The sequence below is a fragment of the Perca flavescens genome, chromosome 12 (genome assembly GCF_004354835.1).
Source record: "Perca flavescens isolate YP-PL-M2 chromosome 12, PFLA_1.0, whole genome shotgun sequence".
NCBI classification, from domain to species: domain Eukaryota; kingdom Metazoa; phylum Chordata; class Actinopteri; order Perciformes; family Percidae; genus Perca; species Perca flavescens.
Window position 1 is genome coordinate 18,716,913 of NC_041342.1, and position 22,433 is coordinate 18,739,345.

Consider the following 22,433-nt stretch of genomic DNA (forward strand, 5'->3'; position numbering starts at 1 on the left):
ACCCAGAATCCAGAGTGGATTAACGCACAAGTAACCATCAACATGACCAACACAACACAGGTAAAATTAAACTCAACCACATATTTACAGTTAAAAAAAACAACAACAACTTAGTTTTCTCTAGTGGACAAACAATGTAATGGCAGAAGTGTTTTTAAACTATCTTAAACATATCTTCTTATTTCTGCAATGCAATTTCTTGTTACATCAACATACAATTTCTTATCTAACTATATATACAAAATACCAATATACTGTATATACAATAAGCTAATATTGGCTGATTTATTCGTTGGGCTCAAATCTGCACATGCATTTAATTGTTTTTCATTTAATTTATTAGGACCCCCAGTATTTCATCAAGACACACACCTTGTCTTTCTTATATTCAATTATTTATGTCCACAGGTCATGTTCACTGGCCATAGAAACACCAACAGTAAAGGATTCATTGCCATTGATGACATTACAGTGAGGGAGGGGGCCTGCAGTAATCTGAGTATGTAAACACAGACCACCATTGATGTTCACAGGAAGACTAAACATACAGACGTTATTAGAACTTTTCCCTTTTTTACACCATTTTAGATGCGTGTGGGTTTGATTCCAGCTGGTGCGGCTTTGAGAATGCTCTCAATCATAAGGGTCACTGGGGTCGCAAAAGAGGCACAACATATAAGGTGGATCACACTTATGGAACTGAAAATGGTGAGTAGAAAACTGTTGTGTTCATGCTGAGATTATGTGAATGAGGTCTCACCACAACAAGATGAAGGTTATAATGTAAAGTGAATCAATAGTAGGTCAGAAGTTATGCTTATGTATTTGAGCAGTAGTTGCCAACCTGGGAATCGGACCCCACAATATCGGAGGTTGGGTCGCAATATAACTCTGAGGGCTTGCAAGATGATAACCAATATAGGAAATGGGGGAAAAACATATTTCTGCTACATTTTCTAACTTGTGGTTTTCTTTATTGCAAAATAACAGGCTTACCTCCTCAGGTATCTAAAAATGATTGTGATGAAACAATCTGGGAAGAGAACCTTACTCTTTGGATAATCTGCTTGTTTAGGAACCCCTGTTTTAGAGTATGCAGTGTATGCTAAAGCTTATAAAACAACAATTAAAGCATACATTTTTTTTTTTTTTGCCACATTGGGTTGTGGCTCTAAAGATGGCAATGTTGTTTGGTCGCCTCCACTACTTTGTTCCAAAGTGTAATGTCTCAACAACTATCGGATGGATTGCCTTGAACTGTTGTACAATATTCATGGTTTCCAGAGAATCAATCCCACTGACTTTGGTGATCCTCTTACTTTTCATTTCCATCATTCTTCGCTGTACTTTGTCTTTAGTGCTAATAAGTATATGTTAGCATGCTAACACTGTAAACTAAAATGATAAACATGGTAATCATGATACCTGCTAAATATCAGCATATTAGTATTGTTATTGTGAGCATGTCAGCATGCTGATGTTAGCATTTAGCTGACAGCAACACTGTCTGAGTAGAGCATCAAAGAGCAGCTAGCATGGCTGTAAACTTGTAGACTAGTCTTGTTTGCTCATTTGTAGTCTCGCTTTGCCACACCATCCACACGCTGCAGAGAGAAGGAGGGTCTGGCTACTCCACACAGCATGGATGGGAGAAAAATGTGCTCTGGTTTATTGGCATTTCTTTAAACCAATCACAATCGCCAGACGGGACCGCTGCAAAATAGCGTAAAATAATTGTGCAAGAGAAAACTCTGATTGGACAGATGGTCTAGCTTAGCCTCGTGAGACCGTCCTGATCTCGCAAGCTCCAGTTTTCCACTCGCAGATCAGTCTGGCATCTTGAGGCAGAGAAAATTTGGAGCCGTTAGCCAAACGACCGGGCCAATCAGCGTTGATTTTGAGGTGGGTTAGGTGGTGATAGACTGATGGTTTATCCAATCAGCTAACCAGTATTATCAGCCAGCGGTAGCCCTAATTCTGTTAGCCGCTCGCTAATGCTTTTTTTCTCGTGGATCCTTCTTTTGGAATATGGTCCGGGAACCTGAAATGGTGCCTTTTATTCCTAAATTCTCGTTACACAAATGGCAAATATCCTTTACCGACATGTTGCTTGCATGCTGAGCTTACGAGCTATGCTTTGCCTGCAGCAGCAGGGGCGTGCTTGTGGTTGTATTTTCATACGCTTCGTGGATCTGATTGGTTGATTTGGCCCGTCTATCACCAACATAGGTGATAGACAGATGGTTCATCCAATCAAATAACCAGTATTCCGCCCCTTCCCAAAAGTTCTCCAACGGAAAGTTCCCAGAGGGATATGCCGAGCAAATGCGAAGCAATCCATCTGGCGGAGTCAGGTTAGGTCTAGCTAGCTGTCTCAATTTTACAATGCAGAGATCTGAGGAGCAGTTAACCATAGTCCTCACAAATCCACCAGAGTTTAAAATTCCAACAAAAAAGAAAGCGGAAGGAAACATAAATCAGCGAAAATACATGCATCCTGCGAAATTTCCTGCGGCACCGGAGCAATCCCCGAAGTGGAACGTCAAGCTCATTTGACACATGTTCCTAGTTCTTTGTTTTTACAGTTCCCTTGTAGTTATTCAGTTTGTAATACATCTATTGTAGCTTTGAGACAACTGAGGGGAGGAGAAAAAATTCTAATATAATTAATGCATAATTTACAATGAGAAAAATAATCTAAAGCATCAGAGTTGCTGTAGTAAGCCACGCACAAGATGTCAGGCAATTATCCTGGAAATGTACTTCCGTCAATCCACTCTTGCTCGAGCTCTAAAACCTGACTGTTTAAAAAGTGCTCTAACTTTCTCTTTGTCGTAGGCTTCTACATGACTGTAATGATATCAAACTCTACACAGACTGAAGAAGCTCAGCTGCTCACACCTGAGTTCACCTCAGCCACAGAGATGTGTGTGCGCTTCTGGTGAGTGCAGTGTTGCCATCACACCCATTTATACACCGTTGTCTGACGCAGATTTTAATGTTTGTGTATCTACTGTATTTGTTCAGGTACTGGATACCTGCTGGGTCTTCTAATAGCCTTGCCGTGGATGTGCTGCGGAGCGGAGAGCTGAATGATGCACTTTGGCAACGATCTGGAGCGCCCTCTTCAGGCTGGGAGGTGTCTGAGGTCACTGTGTCCTCTCCGGCAAACTACTACGTAAGCTGTTTTTTACAACAATCACTTTCCTCACAACAATCACTTTCCTCACACTCTCTGCCAATCAAACTGGATTACATATTTTAGTCATTCCAGTAAGCCTGCTTCCTTTTTGTCTTTCACCAGGTCGTGTTTAAGGCCTTCCATGTGCCAGGCACCAACTCTACAGTGAGGTTAGATGATATTTCTGTAAGGGATGGGGCTTGCAGTCATCCAGGCAGCTGTGACTTTGAGTCTGGACAGTGCAACTGGGTCAACATCCCCAAAGAAGATGGACATGACTGGGTGTTGGCCCGTGGAGGCTTCCAGGGTCCACCGACAGACCACACCACTCAGACCCCAGAGGGTACAACTATTGATATAACTCAATATAATAAGAAATCCCAATAATAAGGGAGCATAATCCCAGTGTGTATATATATATATATATATGTATATATGTACTGAGCCCCAGTAAAATTATCTTTCAAAACGAACAAATAAATGTAAAAGTCTTATATCGTATCCAACCAAATCTCAGGAGTAAATGTAGTAAATGTTGGTAATGATCTGAACTCTGGTGGGCAACATTTGAAAAAGTGATAAGCCTCAAGAAATAATTGAATATAAAGCTGCCTATTTAGCTCAACAACCACCGATGTTGCAAATCTATAAATATATTATTATGAGCCATTGTATCTGCTGTTTAACTGACATAGTCAGTTACTTATTAACTTCCTTTTTCATCTGTGACTTATGTCCTGTTGCTGACATTATCTCCTCCCTGTCTCACAAACAATTTCCTTATGTTATCTCTATGTCTGTTATACAAAAGCAACTCCCTTTTGAGACATTTGTGCATCTAGCTTACACATTTAAATGTGTTGCTCTTTTGATGCATAACCTCCTGTTTTTACCTCTTATGAGTTTCTCCAAATGTCAGCAATTCATTTTTATCAAGTATTGCAGAGGTTTGCAAAATATCTCTATTGCTTTTTCACTATTATTTTATTTAATAGTCTTATTTTTGCATTCAGGTTGGTTCTTGGTGAGCTCATCACTGCACCAAAACCGCAGCAGTGTAGCACAGGTATTGTCAGAATGGATCCAACTGAAAGACACCACCTCCTGTCTTACCTTATGGTACCATATGGACAGCAGGTCAGCACCCTTTTCACACCATACAGTATGTGACAATGCAGAGGATGCACTTTATCCGGTTTAGTTTCCTTCCTCAGAAAATGTGCACAACTGTCATTTAGTCATGAATCACCTGCCCCCACTTTGTGCAAGACTAAAATACTCTGTGGCAGAGTTCACTCTTTACAAAGATCTGTGTAAGTTGTATGAAAAAGACCTAATGTCAATTTTAAACAAAACAAAAAAGTTTCAAGCCATCAACAACCTGAAAATAGGATCCATGTAGAATAAAAGCCCAAATAAAACAAGGAATAGTTATTAAATTCTTACTTCCAGGATTTCCCTTTATTAAACTGATAGCAGTTCAAAGACGTTTCCAAAGATGCTAAACAAATTTTTAAAGAAAACTTTTTTGAAAAAACTAACTTGACTGAAGCTGTTTTCACATATCACACAAAAACATGCCATGTGTCTGTTTGTCAGTGACTCGGGGACGTTAAAGGTGCACATGCGTTCAGGGCCATCAGAGGAGGATCTGATGTTCAACAGTAACAGCAGTGGACGCGGTTGGACCAGGTTCTCTAAGTCTGTAGAGAAGCGCAAACCTTTTCAGGTAATCCAAAATAGGTTTTGTGGTAGTAATAATAATAATAATAAAAAATGGAGAAAGAACAGATATTTTTATCAATGATATTCAATGATCCTCAGCTGCTGATCGAAGCAGAGACTAACAGAGGATTTATTGCCATTGATGACATCAGTGTCACACCAGGCCTTTGTCAAGGTACGGATGGATGGATGGATGGATGGGTGGATAGGTGGATGGGTGGATGGGCCAATTGATGACATTTAAATAAAAAATGAGTGAAACAATTTTCTTTTTCTGATAGTAAATGAAACAAGTTTGGGATTTGTGGGTTGCTCATTTGAAAATGGCACATGTGGCTGGGAGGACATCAGCGTTGGTCAGTGTGAGTGGATGAGAGGAAGGAATGCTACTGGGAACACTGGACCCTCTGTGGACCACACGGTGGGCACTGAACTGGGTAAGGCCACACACTAACCCACTGGCTATCTCAGACTCTATAGATTCAAATCCATGACCTTTCTCTAGTTGTGAGACCACACACACCTTTACAACACTTTACAACAACTGTTTCATGGGTAAAAGAAGCTGAATAAGCTGAATAGTTTCCCCTTTCACAATATGTGTGGTAGCAATGTTGGCTGTGGTTAGCGTTAGACACAGTTTTTACATCCTTTTTTTGTTCTGGCGTGGATTTTAATGCTTATGTTAAACATGAAAATGTTTTTTTACTGAATTATATTGTTAGGTCAACTGCCATCACACCTAAAAATATAATCCATATTTTTGGTTTAGCACCACCCAATATAAACCTCTGAAACAGGAACAAATCATGCAGCCTCCCTGTCAAAAGGTCCCCAAGAACACAGCAAGAAGAAACAGCATATAACATCTAATCACTGCCTGGATTGCATACTAAGTTCAATTTAAATTGAAAATTAAGGAGGTTTATTATGTTTAAGCTGCAAAACTGTGAAAAAAACCCTCCATTCACTCAAGCAATTATTTACCATCATGCTAAAACCTCATGTATGTCAATTTGGTAGATCTACCATTGCTTCATAATTTATACTGCCATGGTTTTACAGTGCAAAGAATAAAGGCTAATGCGTTGTGTTCCTATCTGTTTATTCCAGGTTGGTACATCACGGTAATGCCTGACCGAGGAGACCAAATAAGTCCTGCTGCCGTGCAGAGTCCCACCATGAAACGGGCCAGCGCCACCTGCACACTACACTTCTACTACAACATGTATGGAGACGGTATGTTTTGCATATTCAAGTGTGTATGTGCAGTCTTTAAAATCACATGTTCTTGCTCTCTTCATATGTGAGTCTGCATGCAATCTTTAACTCTGTACATTGTTATAGACGTAGAGGAGCTGAATGTGCTGCTAAAGGAGGGCTCCAGAACCACCTCACTGTGGTGGCTAACTGGTAACCATGGAGATGTGTGGCATTACGGGGAGGTAACGGTTGGTCGAATCCCTCAGGACTTCACCATCCTGTTTAAAGCCTCCAGGACCTTTAACAGGCCTGGACACGTTGCCGTTGATGACATAGATTTTACCAACTGCACTCTGCCTGGTAGGCTACCTGCTCTACATGCACAGCTGGCCTCTTTTTTTCAAGCTGATTTACATTCATGAAATATTTTTTGGTTTCCTTGTCAGAGCCCCAGCCTGTGTGTCCAGAGAATATGTTCATGTGCAACAACAGTGTGTGTGTGGAGCACAACCAAGTGTGTGACTTCAGCGATGACTGTGGGGACTGGTCTGATGAGAACAACTGTGGTGAGATTTCACAAATGTTGAATGGATAAATATGTTCAAAATACTGAATGCACTGGTAGGGTAAATTCACATACATAAAATCATAACAGGCACTCCCTGTGTACTTCCCCTGGTTCTGAAGATTGTTTCATCATTTCAAAAAGTACATAGATAGATATTGACTAAGAGAAATTAATATTTAAACTTATAAGCATTAATAATGAAAAGTTTAAAAGCATATTTTTCTGATTTGTGTGATTTTTGTCAATAAAATATAATGGTATGTGATTTTACTTCATGTGCAAGTTTGTTTGGCTTTTTTTTTTTTTTTATCTATGACACATTCATAGAGCTGCAACAATTAGTTAAATAAACCATCAGAAAATCAATTGGAAGCCGGACGCTGTGTTGAGGAGTAAACCTCTATATATGGGCGCCTGCTCTACCAGGTGAGCTACCCAACGCCCAAGAGTAGCAGTTTATAACTTGTCTGTCTTACTCCCTTTTACCTGATAATAATAAAAATGTAGAGCAACAAGGTGTTGTGGAGCGCTGCGACTTTGAACAAGGCCTGTGTTTCTGGGCGCAAAGTGATGTGGACACACCTGGAGCTGAGTGGACGCAACACAAAGGACAGGAAGCCTGGCATGGGCCTCCCAGAGATCACACCCAAAACTCTGCAGCAGGTATTAGACTCTCTGAGCTGCTTGGCATTGAGATAATCCTCAGGGGTCTTGACTCTGAATAACTCACTACATGGTTAATATTCTTTAATTCACTTTCTAATTTCATTATACAGGTCACTATGTCATACCTGGGACTCACCTGACTGCGAATGGTCAGTCATCAGAGATTCTCTCCAAAACTTTGCTACCCAGCTCCAACTGCACTGTGAGTATAGGTGCATGTAGCATATTACATTTTAAAGTCTTATGAAAGAGATGACTAAATGTGTGCAAGTTTCAGTAACATGGGTCTCATCCTGACAGGTTGACAACAAGGCGTAGAGATTGAGTAATTAATTAATTAATTAATTAAGTAATTAATTAACAGCCTGACTAACAATGCTAACATGCTAATTATTAGCAGGTGTAATGTTTACCATGTTCACCATCTCAGTTTAGTCTGTTAGAATGCTAAACATTTGCTGATAGGCACTCAACACAAAGTACAGCTGAGGATGTTGGGAATGTCATACGTTTTACAGGTACTTGGCCATAAACCAAAGTAATGGATTTCAAATTTTAAACCTGATGATGGTAGATACAAACTTAAGGGATCACCAAAGTTATTACAACAATATTTTCAATCTCTATTTTTTGTCTTACTTATCTGGCACAGCACAAATAATTAATGTCTAAACGCTTCTGAATATGTTACAGTAAGACCTTGCTGTGTGTGTGTGTGTGTGTGTGTGTGTGTGTGTGTCTGATTTACAGTACATTAATAAACACCCTTGCAGGGTTGATCACATTTCATAAGACTGTTCATCTTATTTAGATAAAAACAATCGATTAATTACTGTTTTTAAAGCATGTCATCACCTTCTTTTCTGTCCATCTATTCACTGTGATGACTCTGTCCACGAAGGTGAGATTTTTCTTCTTCAGCCTGGATGATGCTACAGCCAGACTGACAGCCCAGTCCAGGACGCTACAGTCTGGTAGTGACGACGCTGTGTTATGGCTCAGGGAAAACTCACAGAGCTACAGCTGGCAGAGAGCAGAGTTCACCTTCTCCTCCTCACACAATAGCCAGGTCAGTGAGGACACAGACAGTTAATTAAATTACATTAATTTTGAGAGCTTCAGTCAACCAGGGCCTCATTTATGAGAAACGTCCTCAGATTGTTGTGTTTTATCACTGATTAAAAACAGATGTAAAAAGTAGCAACAAGGTCAGAATGTATTTTTTTAAGATTGCCTCCTTCTTAGATTGTCTTCAGATATGAGCAAGGTGATGGTCAGAGAGGGCTGGTTGCGCTGGACGACATCTCTTTCTCCAAGGAGTGTTTATTTGACCCTGAGAACACCAAACTGCCTAATACATCAACCACCTCTGCCCCACCTACATCCTCTAACACACCCACTTCTCCAGCCTCAAGCTCAACTGCACCAACCCACCCCTGTCAGGTACACTACTTAATAATAAGCTCATGCCTGCAAAAGTAAATTCTGTGAAACATAAAGTAATCCATAAAAAACCCCTGTTTAAAATAATAAAATAATGTTCTCTTTCTTTGGTGTTGCAGGATAATGAGTTTTTCTGTTGGCGGTCAGCCGGAAAAGTGTGTATTCCAGCTACTTTACAGTGTGATTATCATCCAGACTGCCCACAGGGGGAGGACGAGGATGGCTGTGGTGAGCTGCTTGTTGCTTTGACTGACTTCTATCATTTTGTCAGCAGCAAACAATATCTTACAATAACAATTCAATTTTTCCTCAGGTGGAATCATTAGCAGGTTACTAGATAGTAAAATGGGTGGTAATTCTGTCTCATTATTTTAAGTTGGGAGAAAGAAGTTGTGAGTAGAGTAGAGAAGTTGAGCATGTGAGTCAAAATGAATGTACATAAAACTAGAAGGGAATTCAGGGAGCGCAGACCTCCGCCAAGGCATGCCCTATCTCACAATGTTAATGGAGTGTGAATTTTCCCAGAGGGGAACTCATTTTTCCAATTATTTGGAAACCACATAAATGCAGCATCTCACAATATTACGAGAGTAAAATAATTAAATAAGTGTATCCGCCCTGTGATTCGGATCCACTCAAAAATGTTACGTGTTCTTCCTTGGCCCATGCTGCATCCTTCCATAAAGTTTCATGAAGATCTAGCAAGACGTTTTTCTGTAATCCTGCTGACAAACAAACAAACAAACAAACAAACCAAGCCTAAAACATAACCTCCTTGGCGGAGGTATTAGTTATACAGATATAATGCATAATGAGAAAATGATTAGGAAAGTCAAAAAGTGTGGTTTTATTACATACATTTTTGCTCACCACAATCTAACAACACTTTCTAATTTCACCAAAATAACGTTAAGTAAGTTGTGTTGACAGCTGTGCCAAATCTTGAAATGTTTTTTTTTTTGTTAAGATAAGAGAAATTATATTATATAATTATTAATTATATAAAATGATTGTACTGGTTCACTCACAGAGAGGTCAACCAACTATACCACAAGACCAAGTTTTATTTAAAGTTCATACTTATATCATATTAGCGACAGACTTTTCTTCTTCTGTGTTGCACAAAATGTCACAAAAGCAGATTATTTTAAAAGAAAAATTCAAAAGCATGTGATTCATGAACCGATATTCACCTCCCTTTTTCCCCAGCAGTATTACTCACGCCTTGCCTTAAACTTTCAGGCCGGTGCACATTTGAGAGTAACCAGTGCCAATGGGCTGACACCAGTGATGGACAGAGTAGGTGGCAGAGACAGAAAGCCAGTAACAACACTGAGCCGCCAACTGATCACACTACAGACACAGGTGATTCTAGTGGCTTATAGATTGATTGAATAGTTTATTGATTCTAATGGTCCCACAAGACAAGGCTATAAGAGATAACATGTTAGATGAAAAACTACACTCGGCATGTTTAAGAGTCAACTTTGTTGATTCAGGATGTTTTCCCTCGTGCTCAGGCTACTTTATGAGAGTGAAATTCAGTCAGGGGTCCACACAGAGTGAAGCGAGACTTCAGAGTCCCCCACTCCCCCCTTCATCCTCCTACTGCCAGATTGTGTAAGTGATAACCACGGCATTGATGGCCACATTTCTCTTAATATCATCCCTATGGTCTGTAAAATATTTGATTCGATACATAGTTGAATATTTAAAATATGAATTGCTCAATGCTCCCCACTGCCCTAGTCTTTTTACCATGCAACTCTCTTCCCAAGCCAACACTCTCCCCTTCTTCCTTCCTTCTTTCCTGATCGCAGGTTTCACTTCCACATCAGTGCAGAGAGTGCTGGGTCACTCAGAGTGCTTATGCAGCAAGCTGAGGGGGGTGAAGCAATCCTGTGGTCACGCAGTCACAACACTGTCTCCCATTGGATCCCAGAGCATCTGCCTCTCGGTCTGCACCAGCAGCCTTATAAAGTATGTGCTTGTGTATCCATTGAGAACGGTTAGGCTTTAATTAAATGAAAGGGACATACTGACGAGTGACAAGAAAACAAACTATTAAATGAATATAGAAACATTATGGATGAAGAGGCTTGCATACAGGGCACGAGGGCTCACTGCATGGTTTGATGAGCATGAAAATCATGTGAACTATGTAATTATGATACGGCCTTCACAATCACCAGGATTATTGTAATGGACTGCATTCAATTGACTGTAGCTATATTACTGTCACAGCCTGGCTCATAAGGCCATGACAGAATGGGAGACAATTTTGTTGTACAAAGCAATTAATTAAGAAACCCTAAACAGAAAAAGTATGGGATGTGAATATCAGTAGTTTCAGTAGGTTAGGGTGAGGGTGAGGATGGTGTGTACATTTTTTTGTAAACATTTTCCAAAATATGTGCAGGGTGTTTAAAGTGCAATGCAATGTTTCCTTTGTTGCGAGGAAATTAATCCTTTAAAATTATAAATGTAATAATTTCTATTCTTAGGTTTGGTTCAGTAGCATGAATAAAGTGACTCAGACAGACACTACTGCTGGAGATCACATTGTTGCTGTGGATGATATTTCTTTTCTAAACTGTGAAAAATCATACCAACCACCAGGTAAGTAAGGTTTCCATCAATATTACATGTGAATGTATAGGACAGTAGTAGTAGTAGTAGTGGTAGTGGCATGCTTCATAAATTGTCCACTTTGTTAAAAACGTACAGGAGAGAGCATTGAGGAGAAAAGTTATCTCTTTTCTTTTTTTTTATTATGTTTCTCTCCTCAGCTCTGTCTGCCTGGGGCTGTTCTTTTGAAGATGATCTGTGTGTTTGGGTTCAGGGGGCTGAAGATGAGTTGGACTGGCTCAGCAGGTCTGGTCCCACAGAGACCCCCAACACCGGGCCTGCAGGAGACCACACTACCGGCAAAGGTCACTTTTATTCCAGACTATAGACTTTAGACAAGTTGTCTCCTAAACCATAATACAAAAAACTAAATAGTAGTGTTGTCCACTAATGAATTACATTTAGTACAGAAAATACATAATTGCCAGTGTTGACATTTTTTCCTGTAAGGCAAGCTTTTGTAACTGCCACTGTCACTGTGGCCAGAAGTGACCATTACTGGAAACATAGTGTCACAAGAAGAGAAGAGTCATAAAGATGAAAATTACTCTTTGCTTGAATTCCTGACCGCAAGTAGAAATTTCTTTCTCAGAAACATTTAGAATCACTGTCTGTGTTGTTAAACAGGGAAATACCTTTACATCAAGAGTTCTCCACCAAGTGTTAAGGGAAATATGGCCCAACTGAAGTCTTCGCTGCTGCCACCTGCTGGTGAAAAAGGATACTGTTTCACATTTTGGTACCACATGTTCGGAGCTACTGCCGGCTCCTTGAGGATGCTTCTACAAACAGCTAATCCCTTGAAGAAAACATTGGTAAAAACATGCATGAAATAAGTAGTTTTCTTAGTTTATTGTATGTATTAGAGATAACAGAGGTCAGAGAAGGCCACTTCTTTGAGTCTGGACACATAAGTCAGAAAAACGGCTGTGAGGTGGATTGAGAAATATTTGTCACTGCTCCCACAGGCTTTTTTCTCTGTTATTATCGTTTCACATAGTTGTGAAATGCTGATTGCAAAATAACATTAATGCATTGTATAATGAGTGCAAGTTGCACAGTTTCATTGCGTTTTGCAGTGTTGCACAAACCTCCTCACATCCTCATTGTGACAAGTGAATCAGCCTCCTGTCTTTCCTGTAGGTGTGGCAAAAATCAGGAAATCAAGGGGACGTGTGGCTGCTGGTTCAGAGCCATGTGACCTTGCAGAGGGTCCACCAAGTGATTCTGGAGGCTACAGTGGGGGGAAAGGCAGGAGACATAGCCATCGATGACATGTCCCTCATCAGTGGACCATGTCCTGCCTCTGGTAATAAAACTGTTGCTGGAGCATATCACAGAAAAACACATTTAACATCTTAGTTCAGTTGACTAGACATAGTATGTAACCATTTTGCAAGTAGAAGAATGAGTAGAATAACTAGAAAACGAGGGAGTCATAGTACATTTACAAGAACCATTGTCTCTTCCCGGTGAATCATATCCACTTAACCACATCTTCCTACTTTACTTGCTGTAGTAAAGTAGTGAAACTTTACTTGCTCTAGTAGGCTTGCATACTTTGGGGGAAAGAAATGTAAAAAATGTTTCCTGTCTCCCTCCTTATCTCTTATTTATTTAGATAGGGATGTCTTCATACACTTACATTTAACGGATAAGTCTGGTTATATTGTATGTTTTTCTAATCATCAATAAACCCAAGAAAGGTCCAACACCAACAATGAATAGATCCAAACTATTAAAACACATTTGTGAGCCACACTGTTGCACTGGATGACTTGTTCCTTCATTAAGCTTAACACGGGCACTGTAGTTTATTTTTTTTTTTTTTTCAATGTTTATTAAGTGTTTTCAAAGTAGTATAATACAAAAGGGCAAAGATTAGGAGTAAAATAATATGGCAATATGAAAAGAAAAGGAGAAAATAAATAAATAAAAACAAAAAAACCTTACATCACTGATTCTCTAAAATAAAAAAACTGAGTTTATCAAAGAAGAGGTGAGTGGCATATTGTGAATCTCACAACTGTTCAAGGTCTCCATCAAATTGAGCAAGATGGTCTAAGAATGGCTGCCAAATTGTGTAGAATTTTTTAAGATTGTCGATCATGCCATATCGGATTTTCTCCATATGTAATACAGAGGTGAGTTCTGTTAGCCACGTCTTGAAGAGTACTGTAGTTTATTTTGAGTTGATCCCACAGACACCGTCCTGCTGCCGTAATTTTTTTCATGGGAATTTGATGACAACAAGAAAAAGTTCCTGATAGTGCAGGATTTAAAGAAAATAATTACTCAAATAAAACTGGGAGGAATCATGCAGAGGAGAAGAGATATATTACAATAGTACAAAGTACATACAGACTAAAGTACATATAAACAACATGCAGACAGAGGATTAGAAATTCCACAGCAAAACAGGAAGTCAAAGTCATAAATGCAAGAGATTTTTTTTAAAAGCACTGTAAGTAACCTCCTGTAAAGGCCTTGTTTAACACCCCAATTAGATTGAGTCCCATACGCAGTGTTTTAGCTTTATTGAGTGCTAAACTTTGAGTTATTCTGAAAATGTATGCATACTTTTTGTAATGCTTTCTAAAACATTACCCTGTAGATATGTGTGATTTCGAGGAGGGGAGCTGTAACTGGCAGCAGCAGACCACCGATGACTTTGACTGGGTCAGACAGTCGGGCTCTGCCCACAATCCCAACACTGGGCCAGACAGCGACCACACCACCAACACACCCACGGGCCATTACTACTACCTGTCCTCCTCTACTGCCGACTGCGCAGGGCAGACAGCTAAAATGTCTTCACCACTGTATCCTGCAGGTGAGACAGTCACCTGTGTGTGTGTGTGTGTGTGTGTGTGTGTGTGTGTGTGTGTGTGTGTGTGTGTGTGTGTGTGTGTGTGTGTGTGTGTGTGTGTGTGTGTGTGTGTGTGTGTGTGTGTGTGTGTGTGTGTGTGGGTGTGTGCGTGCGTGCGTGGGTGCGTGCGTGCATGCATGTGTGTGTGTGTGCAGCGGTCCAATAAATATAGTATATTACAGTATATACTATACAGTATAGTGGAAAAAAAGTATAATATTTTCCTCTGAGATCTTACTACTAGAATAAAGTACAGTACTTCAAATGTGTACAGTACTTGAGTAAATGTACTTAGTTACATTCACAGCTTTTCTCTACAACAAAACACAAATATCTGGACATTTAAGTGGTCTAAAGTATACAGGGGCAAAAGGCGTGTGTTGAAATACACTCTGGGTAATCCCTGTGATATTTCTTGTGATGTGTCTTCCTTCCTCTTGCCCTTCAGGCAAAGGAGCTTGTGTGCAGCTGTGGTACCACATGTATGGCAAAGGAATGGGGATGCTGAACATTTACCAGCAGAGTGAAGAAGGGAAGCGTGCTCTGATTTTCTCTCAGACAGGAGACCAGGGCCGGATGTGGAGGCTCGCTCAGGCGTCACTTCTGCCACGGGTTCAGCCTTACAGGGTAAGTCACGAAGATCCACCCGAAACAGTTTGGTAATAATACAGAGTCATTTTTGCTATAACATTTCTTCATTCCTTTGGATGTTTTTAGTCTAAGCTGTCTCAAAATGAGAATAAAATGTGGTCTAATGAGACCAAAGATGACCTCTGTAACACTGATATTAAACTATATACAGTACAGGCCAAAAGTTTGGACACACCTTCTCATTCAATGAGTTTCCTATTTATTTTCATGACTATTTACATTGTAGATTCTCACTGAAGGCATCAAAACTATGAATGAACACATATGGAATTATGTATTAAACAAAAAAGTGTAAAATAACTGAAAACATGTCTTATATTTTAGATTCTTCAAAGTAGCCACCCTTTGCTTTTTTAAGGGAACAAATTCCACAAATTAACCCTGACAAGGCACACCTGTGAAGTGAAAACCATTTCAGGTGACTACCTCATGAAGCTCATTGAGAGAACACCAAGGGTTTGCAGAGTTATCAAATAAGCAAAGGGTGGCTACTTTGAAGAATCTAAAATATAAGACATGTTTTCAGTTATTTCACACTTTTTTGTTAAGTACATAATTCCATATGTGTTCATTCATAGTTTTGATGCCTTCAGTGAGAATCTACAATGTAAATAGTCATGAAAATAAAGAAACAGATTGAATGAGAAGGTGTGTCCAAACTTTTGGCCTGTACTGTATTTATATTTACAACAGGCAGTTTCCATCATTACACGCTTTGTGTTTCAGATCGTGGTGGAAGGTGTGAAGGCCGGCCCCACCCAGGAGGGAGACATGGCCTTTGATGATGTACAGCTGACAGACGCTCCTTGTCCTCCTCCTGGACATTGTGACTTTGAGAGCAGCATGTGTAGCTGGAGCAACCTAGGAGGAAGAGTCGACCAGGGGGACTGGCTCCGCGGCCGAGGAGCCTCCCCAAACCCCAACACTGGACCCAGTGTTGACCACACCACCAACTCGACACACGGTAATAATACAATCATGTAACTCTGCGGTTCTATGAACAGGGTGGATGTGAGTGTGATTAAATTCAATTTATAGAGAATTACAGAAACTTGAGAAAGGATTTATAGTCAGGAGGAAAGTAAGAAATGGACATTAGTGCAGCATACCAGCTGTAAATATTTGTTTGAAGATGTGTTGACTATATCTCTATATCATTTCTCTCATTATTTTTGAGTGATCTTGCCATATTTCCACCAGGTTACTATCTGTATGTGGACAGCTCAGTGGGCGAGTGGGGAGACATGTCCTTCCTGATCAGTGATGTGTTCCAGCCGTCCACTAGAGGCCACTGTCTGACATTCTGGTACCACATGTATGGCAACCACGTTGGGACTCTCAGAGTTTACATAAATGACAGGTAACTAGCTGAGAGTAGCAACATTAAAAATGAACTGTACTTTCATAACATTTGCAATTTAAACTTGTGCTGTCCTGTCTCATAGAAAAATGCATACTGGTGGCAACGAAGAAGGGATTCTGAAGTGGATTGATACAGTAAACAATGGAGACAAGTGGCAGGAGGCCAGGGTGTCTGTTAAACATAAAGAAGCATTCTGGGTAATAATTAGCTTCTGATATTTTCCCCTTAAAAAAACAGTATCTGGTTGAGGTCTTTTTTTTTTACATTTTAGATGTCTGAGTTTTTGACATTTTACTTCTAAACTGCTGACATGGTTATATTTATATAACATTTAAATAATGACATTTAACAAAAAAACGTTAGATAAAAGAGTCTTCTTCTTCTCTAGCTTGGGAACCACTGGATTTAACTAGCTAAAAGTATATAAAGTAGTTAAAACTAACTTATTTTGATACTTTAAGTACATTTTGCCAATAATACTTCTGTACTTTTACCTAAGTAGGATTTATAATGCATGCCTTTTACTTATTAAGTATTTTTGTAGTCTGAATACTTCTTCTACCACTTGTATTTACTAGTTTGACTGAAAATCAGTTAAAGCTATTGTTCTTAAAGTAGCATGCAGGAGAATGACACTCAAACAAAGAAATTAAGCTTTAACATTCTTGACTCTTCTGATAAAATAGTATAGAATGAAAACTTGTATTTTACTTTAACCAATAACAGCAGCGTTTACTCATGTGTATTCTGAATTTTCTGATTGCTATGCTGAATTTTAACTCTTTTTTTTTTTTTTTTTTTTTTTTGGTCACAGTTTGTGTTTGTGTATCAGAGGGGGATGAATACAGGTGGGGATGTTGCTCTTGATGATATCACCATCCTCCCTGGCGGCTGCTACTCAGAGCCCCCCATTAACCCTCCTGATGATAAATATGGTAACCTGAGACCCTCTTTAGCTACTTCAACTGAACAGACTGCAGTTATTCTTTATCATGAGAAAGAAAGAATCATGTTCTACTGCATGTTATTCTTATGAATTGTTTGACAATTTATCTTACAAACATCTAGATATCCATGTAAACAAGTACTTGTATGAATGTATGGCTATTTTGCACTGATATGGGTTTAACTACACACTTAATCACTAAGTTTGCCCATTTTAGCAGCATTTTCTCAAAATATATTTGTCTGCATTATTAGATAAGCCTGGTGTTATTTCATTTTGTCTTACTGTCAACAAATCCCATGGAAAGGCCAAAACCAACAATGTGTTTAACCCTTTTTCATTCCCTATCTCTGGCACTCAGCTCCACGCCCATTTTTTCCTACTTAAATTTTTTCACGAATGAATAATTTTATATTTATGTATAAGTATGTATGTATGTATGTAGGTATGTACAGTATGTAGTATGTATATATGTATGTATGTATATATGTATGTATGTTATAAAAAAAGGCTCAGTACATGTAAGTTCCTGATCACTGTAGTTTTTAGCAAACATTAGGCAAAGAGGAATAATGCATAATGAATTTGTTACAGACTATTTTCAGCTGCAGATTAATATATGCATTAGTGCACTAGTTCTTTACAGCGGCAGAATGGTTTATGTTGGATTGACACACCAAGGATGCAGCTCATTTATGTGTTTTTAGTAGTTTTCCTCTGGAGCCCAGAAGAATAGGCTTTATCTGGCTTTGACTACACAGACAACACTTGATAGTCGGATAAATGAATTGTTTGTTTTGGTCTTTTCGAGGGTTTTGTGGATAATAAGAAAAGTATAGAATATGACTAGCCTTTTTCTTTAGAAACATTAATATTGTAACAACCTAATCAATTAATTACTAATGAAATGCTTAAAAGTAAGGTATTTCTAAGCCTCAGTGCATATGGGAGGTGTACAAAGTGTCAGAAAGGAGTTGATGTCAAATGTTGTGCTTTCATCATGTTTCTCTGTCTGCAGACATGTTGTCCGTAGGCCTGGCTGTTGGTCTGACTCTGCTGGCTGGAGTCATCATCTCCATATTCCTCTTTATGCTGAACAGGAAGTATAGTACAATGTACACAGTTGATTATAAATACATAAATAATTTACATAATATATGTAATATATGTATACAAGAACACTAAAGAATGCTGGTTTATGTTGTCGGCTGACATTTCTGCTTGTGTGTCTCAGGAATCGGCCAACAATTATAAATGATGACCCAGTTGAAGAGAACTCTGCGTTTGACCTCTATTATTGCAAAATAGATGTAAGTAAACAGGATTTATTGATGAAGCATCTTGTCCAGCCTTTATAGAGCGCAGATGATAAAAAACAATATATATGTGTTTCCTCCCAGGATGCACAACATGGAACTGAATCTGACTTTTCGTTCTTCAACAAGCTGTACAATCCGTCGCAAAATGTAACTGATGCCACAGTGGCTTCATGTGATGCTTAGTCCAGATTAATAACTCCTGTGAAACAAACAAATCATTTACCAATTTGTAAATTCTGCCTGTGCTCTTAGAGATATTTAAAGTTATTTAGAAGATGAAATATTGATGTTGGTTTTGGCATTTTTCTGAGAAATATTTATTAAAGGATATAATGCCAGTTCAATAAGAAAGTGTCAGTGACTCTTTTGTTTTAATAATGACAACTGGATTATTAATTACATAAACATTCTTATTGCTTACCATTGCTTGCTCACCATTCTGCCTATTACAAGTCAGAGTAGCACCAAAATGATTTTGATGCTGGTATTTTATGGTCACATAATGTCGCTTTAAGTCATAATGTGGAAACAACATTGACACTAAGAAGATGTGTTGTATTTTGCTCAAAGCATTTAAACAATAGCTGTTTCCAGTATTTGGGGCTATTTCCAGTTTAAAGCTTTATATTTGTGTTGCTGCACCAGTACATTCCCCAAAACTACTCAAATATTGCTTGACCTGACTTGTTTTAGAGTTAACTTTTCTAACTGATCTAGGTCACTCTACATGGACAGCAACTAACGGTTACAACCTAAAGCCATATTACATGTTACATAGAATGAGCAAAAAAATGCATATGCAATACTCGCATGTTTGCACTAAACCCAACATATTCATCTGCTATGTTACTGTGTATTTGACGCCAGCTCGGCAAGTCGGATGGCAAAACTTTCACCGACTTACAAATTCATATGAATTTTCCCAGTTGGGGAATCATTTTTCCGATTATTCCAACACCACATGAATGCAGCATTAGTTCCACTATTAATACAACGCCTCATCTACCCAACTACTTGACATTTTTGTCTTGATGCCAAAGAGTCACCTCCCTCTCGCTTGTTCTCACCTATCGGTTCTCGCTCATATTTTTCTCTTTCAGGCAAGCACCCACACGCAGACACAGACCTGACACACACCCAGAAGAGCAGGGAAAATTACACACTGAGAGCTTGTGTAGACATTGTGAGAAACGGGAGGAAACAGAAAAGAGGATACAATCATGACTAGGTTAGGAATAGGACACAGTAATCTGATAGGCACACTTAGGGAAGCATCCAATTGGGTTTTTTGATCAGGTACCATAAACTGTAGAACGTGCTTGATGGTTACAGGAAATTCAAGTTATTTAGTATCAGGATCCCTCCAACGATGCTCATTAAATGTATGTATCAGAGAGAAAGGATATGAGGATGGAAGAAATTACTTGGGCTAACAGGAGCAGGAGTAAAGAACAAATTGTGTGGTGAAAGCAGAAGATTCTTGGTCAGCTTACTAATGAGAACAGGACTGATGAGGAAAATCTGAGATACTGGACACTGTAGAAGTTAACTAACTCCAGAAGATGGCAGTGGTGCAACATTAGGAATGCAAACTGAAGTTAAAACCAGAAGAAGAAGAAGAAGAAGAAGAAGAAGAAGAAGAAGAAGAAGAAGAAGAGCTACCTGGCATGGTCATTCCCCTGGTGTCCTTAGCATAGACTGTAAAATTATTTATATGGTCATTAGATTTTTATATTTAAGAGAAAATAAAAAAAAGAGAGGAAAAGGAAATTGTACAGATATAGTTGCTGAAAGATTAGGACAACACATAAAACTGAAAATGCTAGGTTTGTTTTTGTTCTCCCACGTTTTAAATATAAACTTTAAGGAAAGAACACCGTCATATACCATCATATACAGTCGAGATGTTGGCTATTGTAATGGCATTGCAGTGGGTAGAGCAAGACAAGATAAAAAGGTTGATGCACAGACTCGAAACAGATATATTCTATATAATATATGAATCACTATTCAAACTTCATCATAAAGAGACAGCAGTCAGGTTTATGTGGATCCTAGCTCAAAGGGGATTCCCAAAACAAGCTCTGAGACAGGACAGAATTATGGAGGTAGCTTTCAGTAAAACTGCATCTAAAGCTGTATGGTAATAAGGGACAATATTATGACTGCCTGGCGTACTCACTTAACCTGACTCCGCCAGATGGATTGCTTCGCATTTGCTTGGCATATCCATCTGGGAACTTTCCGTTGGAGAACTTTTGGGAAGGGGCGGAATATTGGTTATTTGATTGGATGAACCATCTGTCTATCACCTATGTTGGTGATAGACGGGCCAAATCGACCAATCAGATCCACGAAGCGTATGAAAATACAACCACAAGCCCGCCCCTGCTGCTGCAGGCAAAGCATAGCTCGTAAGCTCAGCATGCAAGCAACATGTCGGTAAAGGATATTTGCCATTTGTGTAACGAGAATTTAGGAATAAAAGGCACCATTTCAGGTTCCCGGACCATATTCCAAAAGAAGGATCCAAGAGAAAAAAAGCATTAGCGAGCGGCTAACAGAATTAGGGCTACCGCTGGCTGATAATACTGGTTAACAGATTGGATAAACCATCGGTCTATCACCACCTAACCCACCTCAAAACCAACGCTGATTGGCCCGGTCGTTTGGCTAACGGCTCCAAATTTTCTCTGCCTCAAGATGCCAGACTGATCTGCGAGTGGAAAACTGGAGCTCGCGAGATCAGGACGGTCTCACGAGGCTAGTACTCACCATAGACAGTATATAATGGACCAATAGACCCCGTTGCTCTGGACGGAGACCAGTGAAGGCTATTAGAAGCACTTTTCCGGTGATGGCCAGCTTTACTGCGCAGCCTCCAACTGAGAGAATGTGACGTGAGCAACGTGTCTGAAAGTTGGAAGTCTTCTGGTAGCTGTGCCAAGAGAAATCTCAATCATTCCCAATCTTACAGATACGGAGACTGTAGGTGTATGTAAGGAGATAACATGGGCACAGGCTAATTATTGATCAATAACATGCTAGTTAACATTAGTAATTAAACCTAAACATCTCATGTAAGTCGAAACTGCCTGCGAGCTTCTCCTGTACTATACGGTAATTCCTCTACTATGCGACAGTAAGTCACTTGGTTATGACACAATCGTTAGCTTATTTTTACAAAAACGTCTGCTACGGAGCCATAACGTGAGGTACAAGGTAATGAAGCCTTTTATACATTGTCGTGTTTCTTTGGAACTAAACAACGGACAAATAGAGTCTTTAAACGCTTCAGATGTAAAGTTATTCGCAGTCAAGTGATGTAAAAAAAAAATGGCGGTCAGCGGAATGCTAACAGGAGGTGATGGCCAGTTAGCAACAAAATGGCGCCATGATGGCTCGAGTTCTGAAGCGAAGCTTACCCCCTTGGTACTCACTGGGATGAAGAAAACAAAGGAAGTCATCTATATGAAGCAAATGGGAGGTGAGAAAACAATAGGAAAAAAATCAATTTAAATTAATTAATTCCAAATAAAATAATGCCCTTAATGACATCCATCAGGACTATCTGTCACTGCCAGAAGTATGAAAGCTAAAGACAGAACTGAAAAAGAGTGGGGTAGGAGTATTGAATCTTAAAAATGTATTTAGCATTGAAGAAGGAAAATATAAAGCCGTGTTTGAGTTTTTGAAAGAAAATGGATTAATGAAGAGGTTTTTTTTCTTCTTCCAGAGAAATATTGAACTCTGATCCATATAGTAGGTGGTGGTAATGCACCTGCCACCATAGACTGTATAAAATAGGATGCCACACACCATTAAACATAATTGAGAAGAAGCAGCAGTAAGAAAGAGAAAGATTGAAAGA

At 39.3% G+C, this 22,433-nt stretch overlaps 1 protein-coding gene across 1 annotated transcript; it reads left to right on the forward strand.

The window, feature by feature from the left end:
• Window positions 1-8,226: 8,226 nt before the first annotated feature.
• On the forward strand, window positions 8,227-18,907 carry LOC114565958 (MAM and LDL-receptor class A domain-containing protein 2). The gene is made up of 19 exons (XM_028594300.1): window positions 8,227-8,412; window positions 8,589-8,786; window positions 8,906-9,014; window positions 10,029-10,151; window positions 10,307-10,406; window positions 10,607-10,766; window positions 11,291-11,405; window positions 11,576-11,719; window positions 12,042-12,229; window positions 12,558-12,723; window positions 14,029-14,247; window positions 14,732-14,910; window positions 15,661-15,898; window positions 16,135-16,294; window positions 16,380-16,494; window positions 17,112-17,232; window positions 18,262-18,346; window positions 18,478-18,553; window positions 18,644-18,907. The coding sequence occupies exons 1-19, from the start codon at window positions 8,227-8,229 to the stop codon at window positions 18,743-18,745; spliced, it is 2,784 nt and encodes a 927-aa protein (XP_028450101.1). The 3' UTR covers window positions 18,746-18,907.
• Window positions 18,908-22,433: the final 3,526 nt, after the last annotated feature.

Excerpts from the sequence above, each read along its gene's own strand:
- LOC114565958 (XM_028594300.1), top strand. The coding sequence starts at position 8,227 with ATGACTCTGTCCACGAAGGTGAGATTTTTCTTCTTCAGCCTGGATGAT. Across the intron at positions 8,787-8,905 it reads CACCAACCCACCCCTGTCAG|GATAATGAGTTTTTCTGTTG; the intron begins GTACACTACTTA and ends TTGGTGTTGCAG. Across the intron at positions 16,495-17,111 it reads AACATAAAGAAGCATTCTGG|TTTGTGTTTGTGTATCAGAG; the intron begins GTAATAATTAGC and ends TTTTGGTCACAG.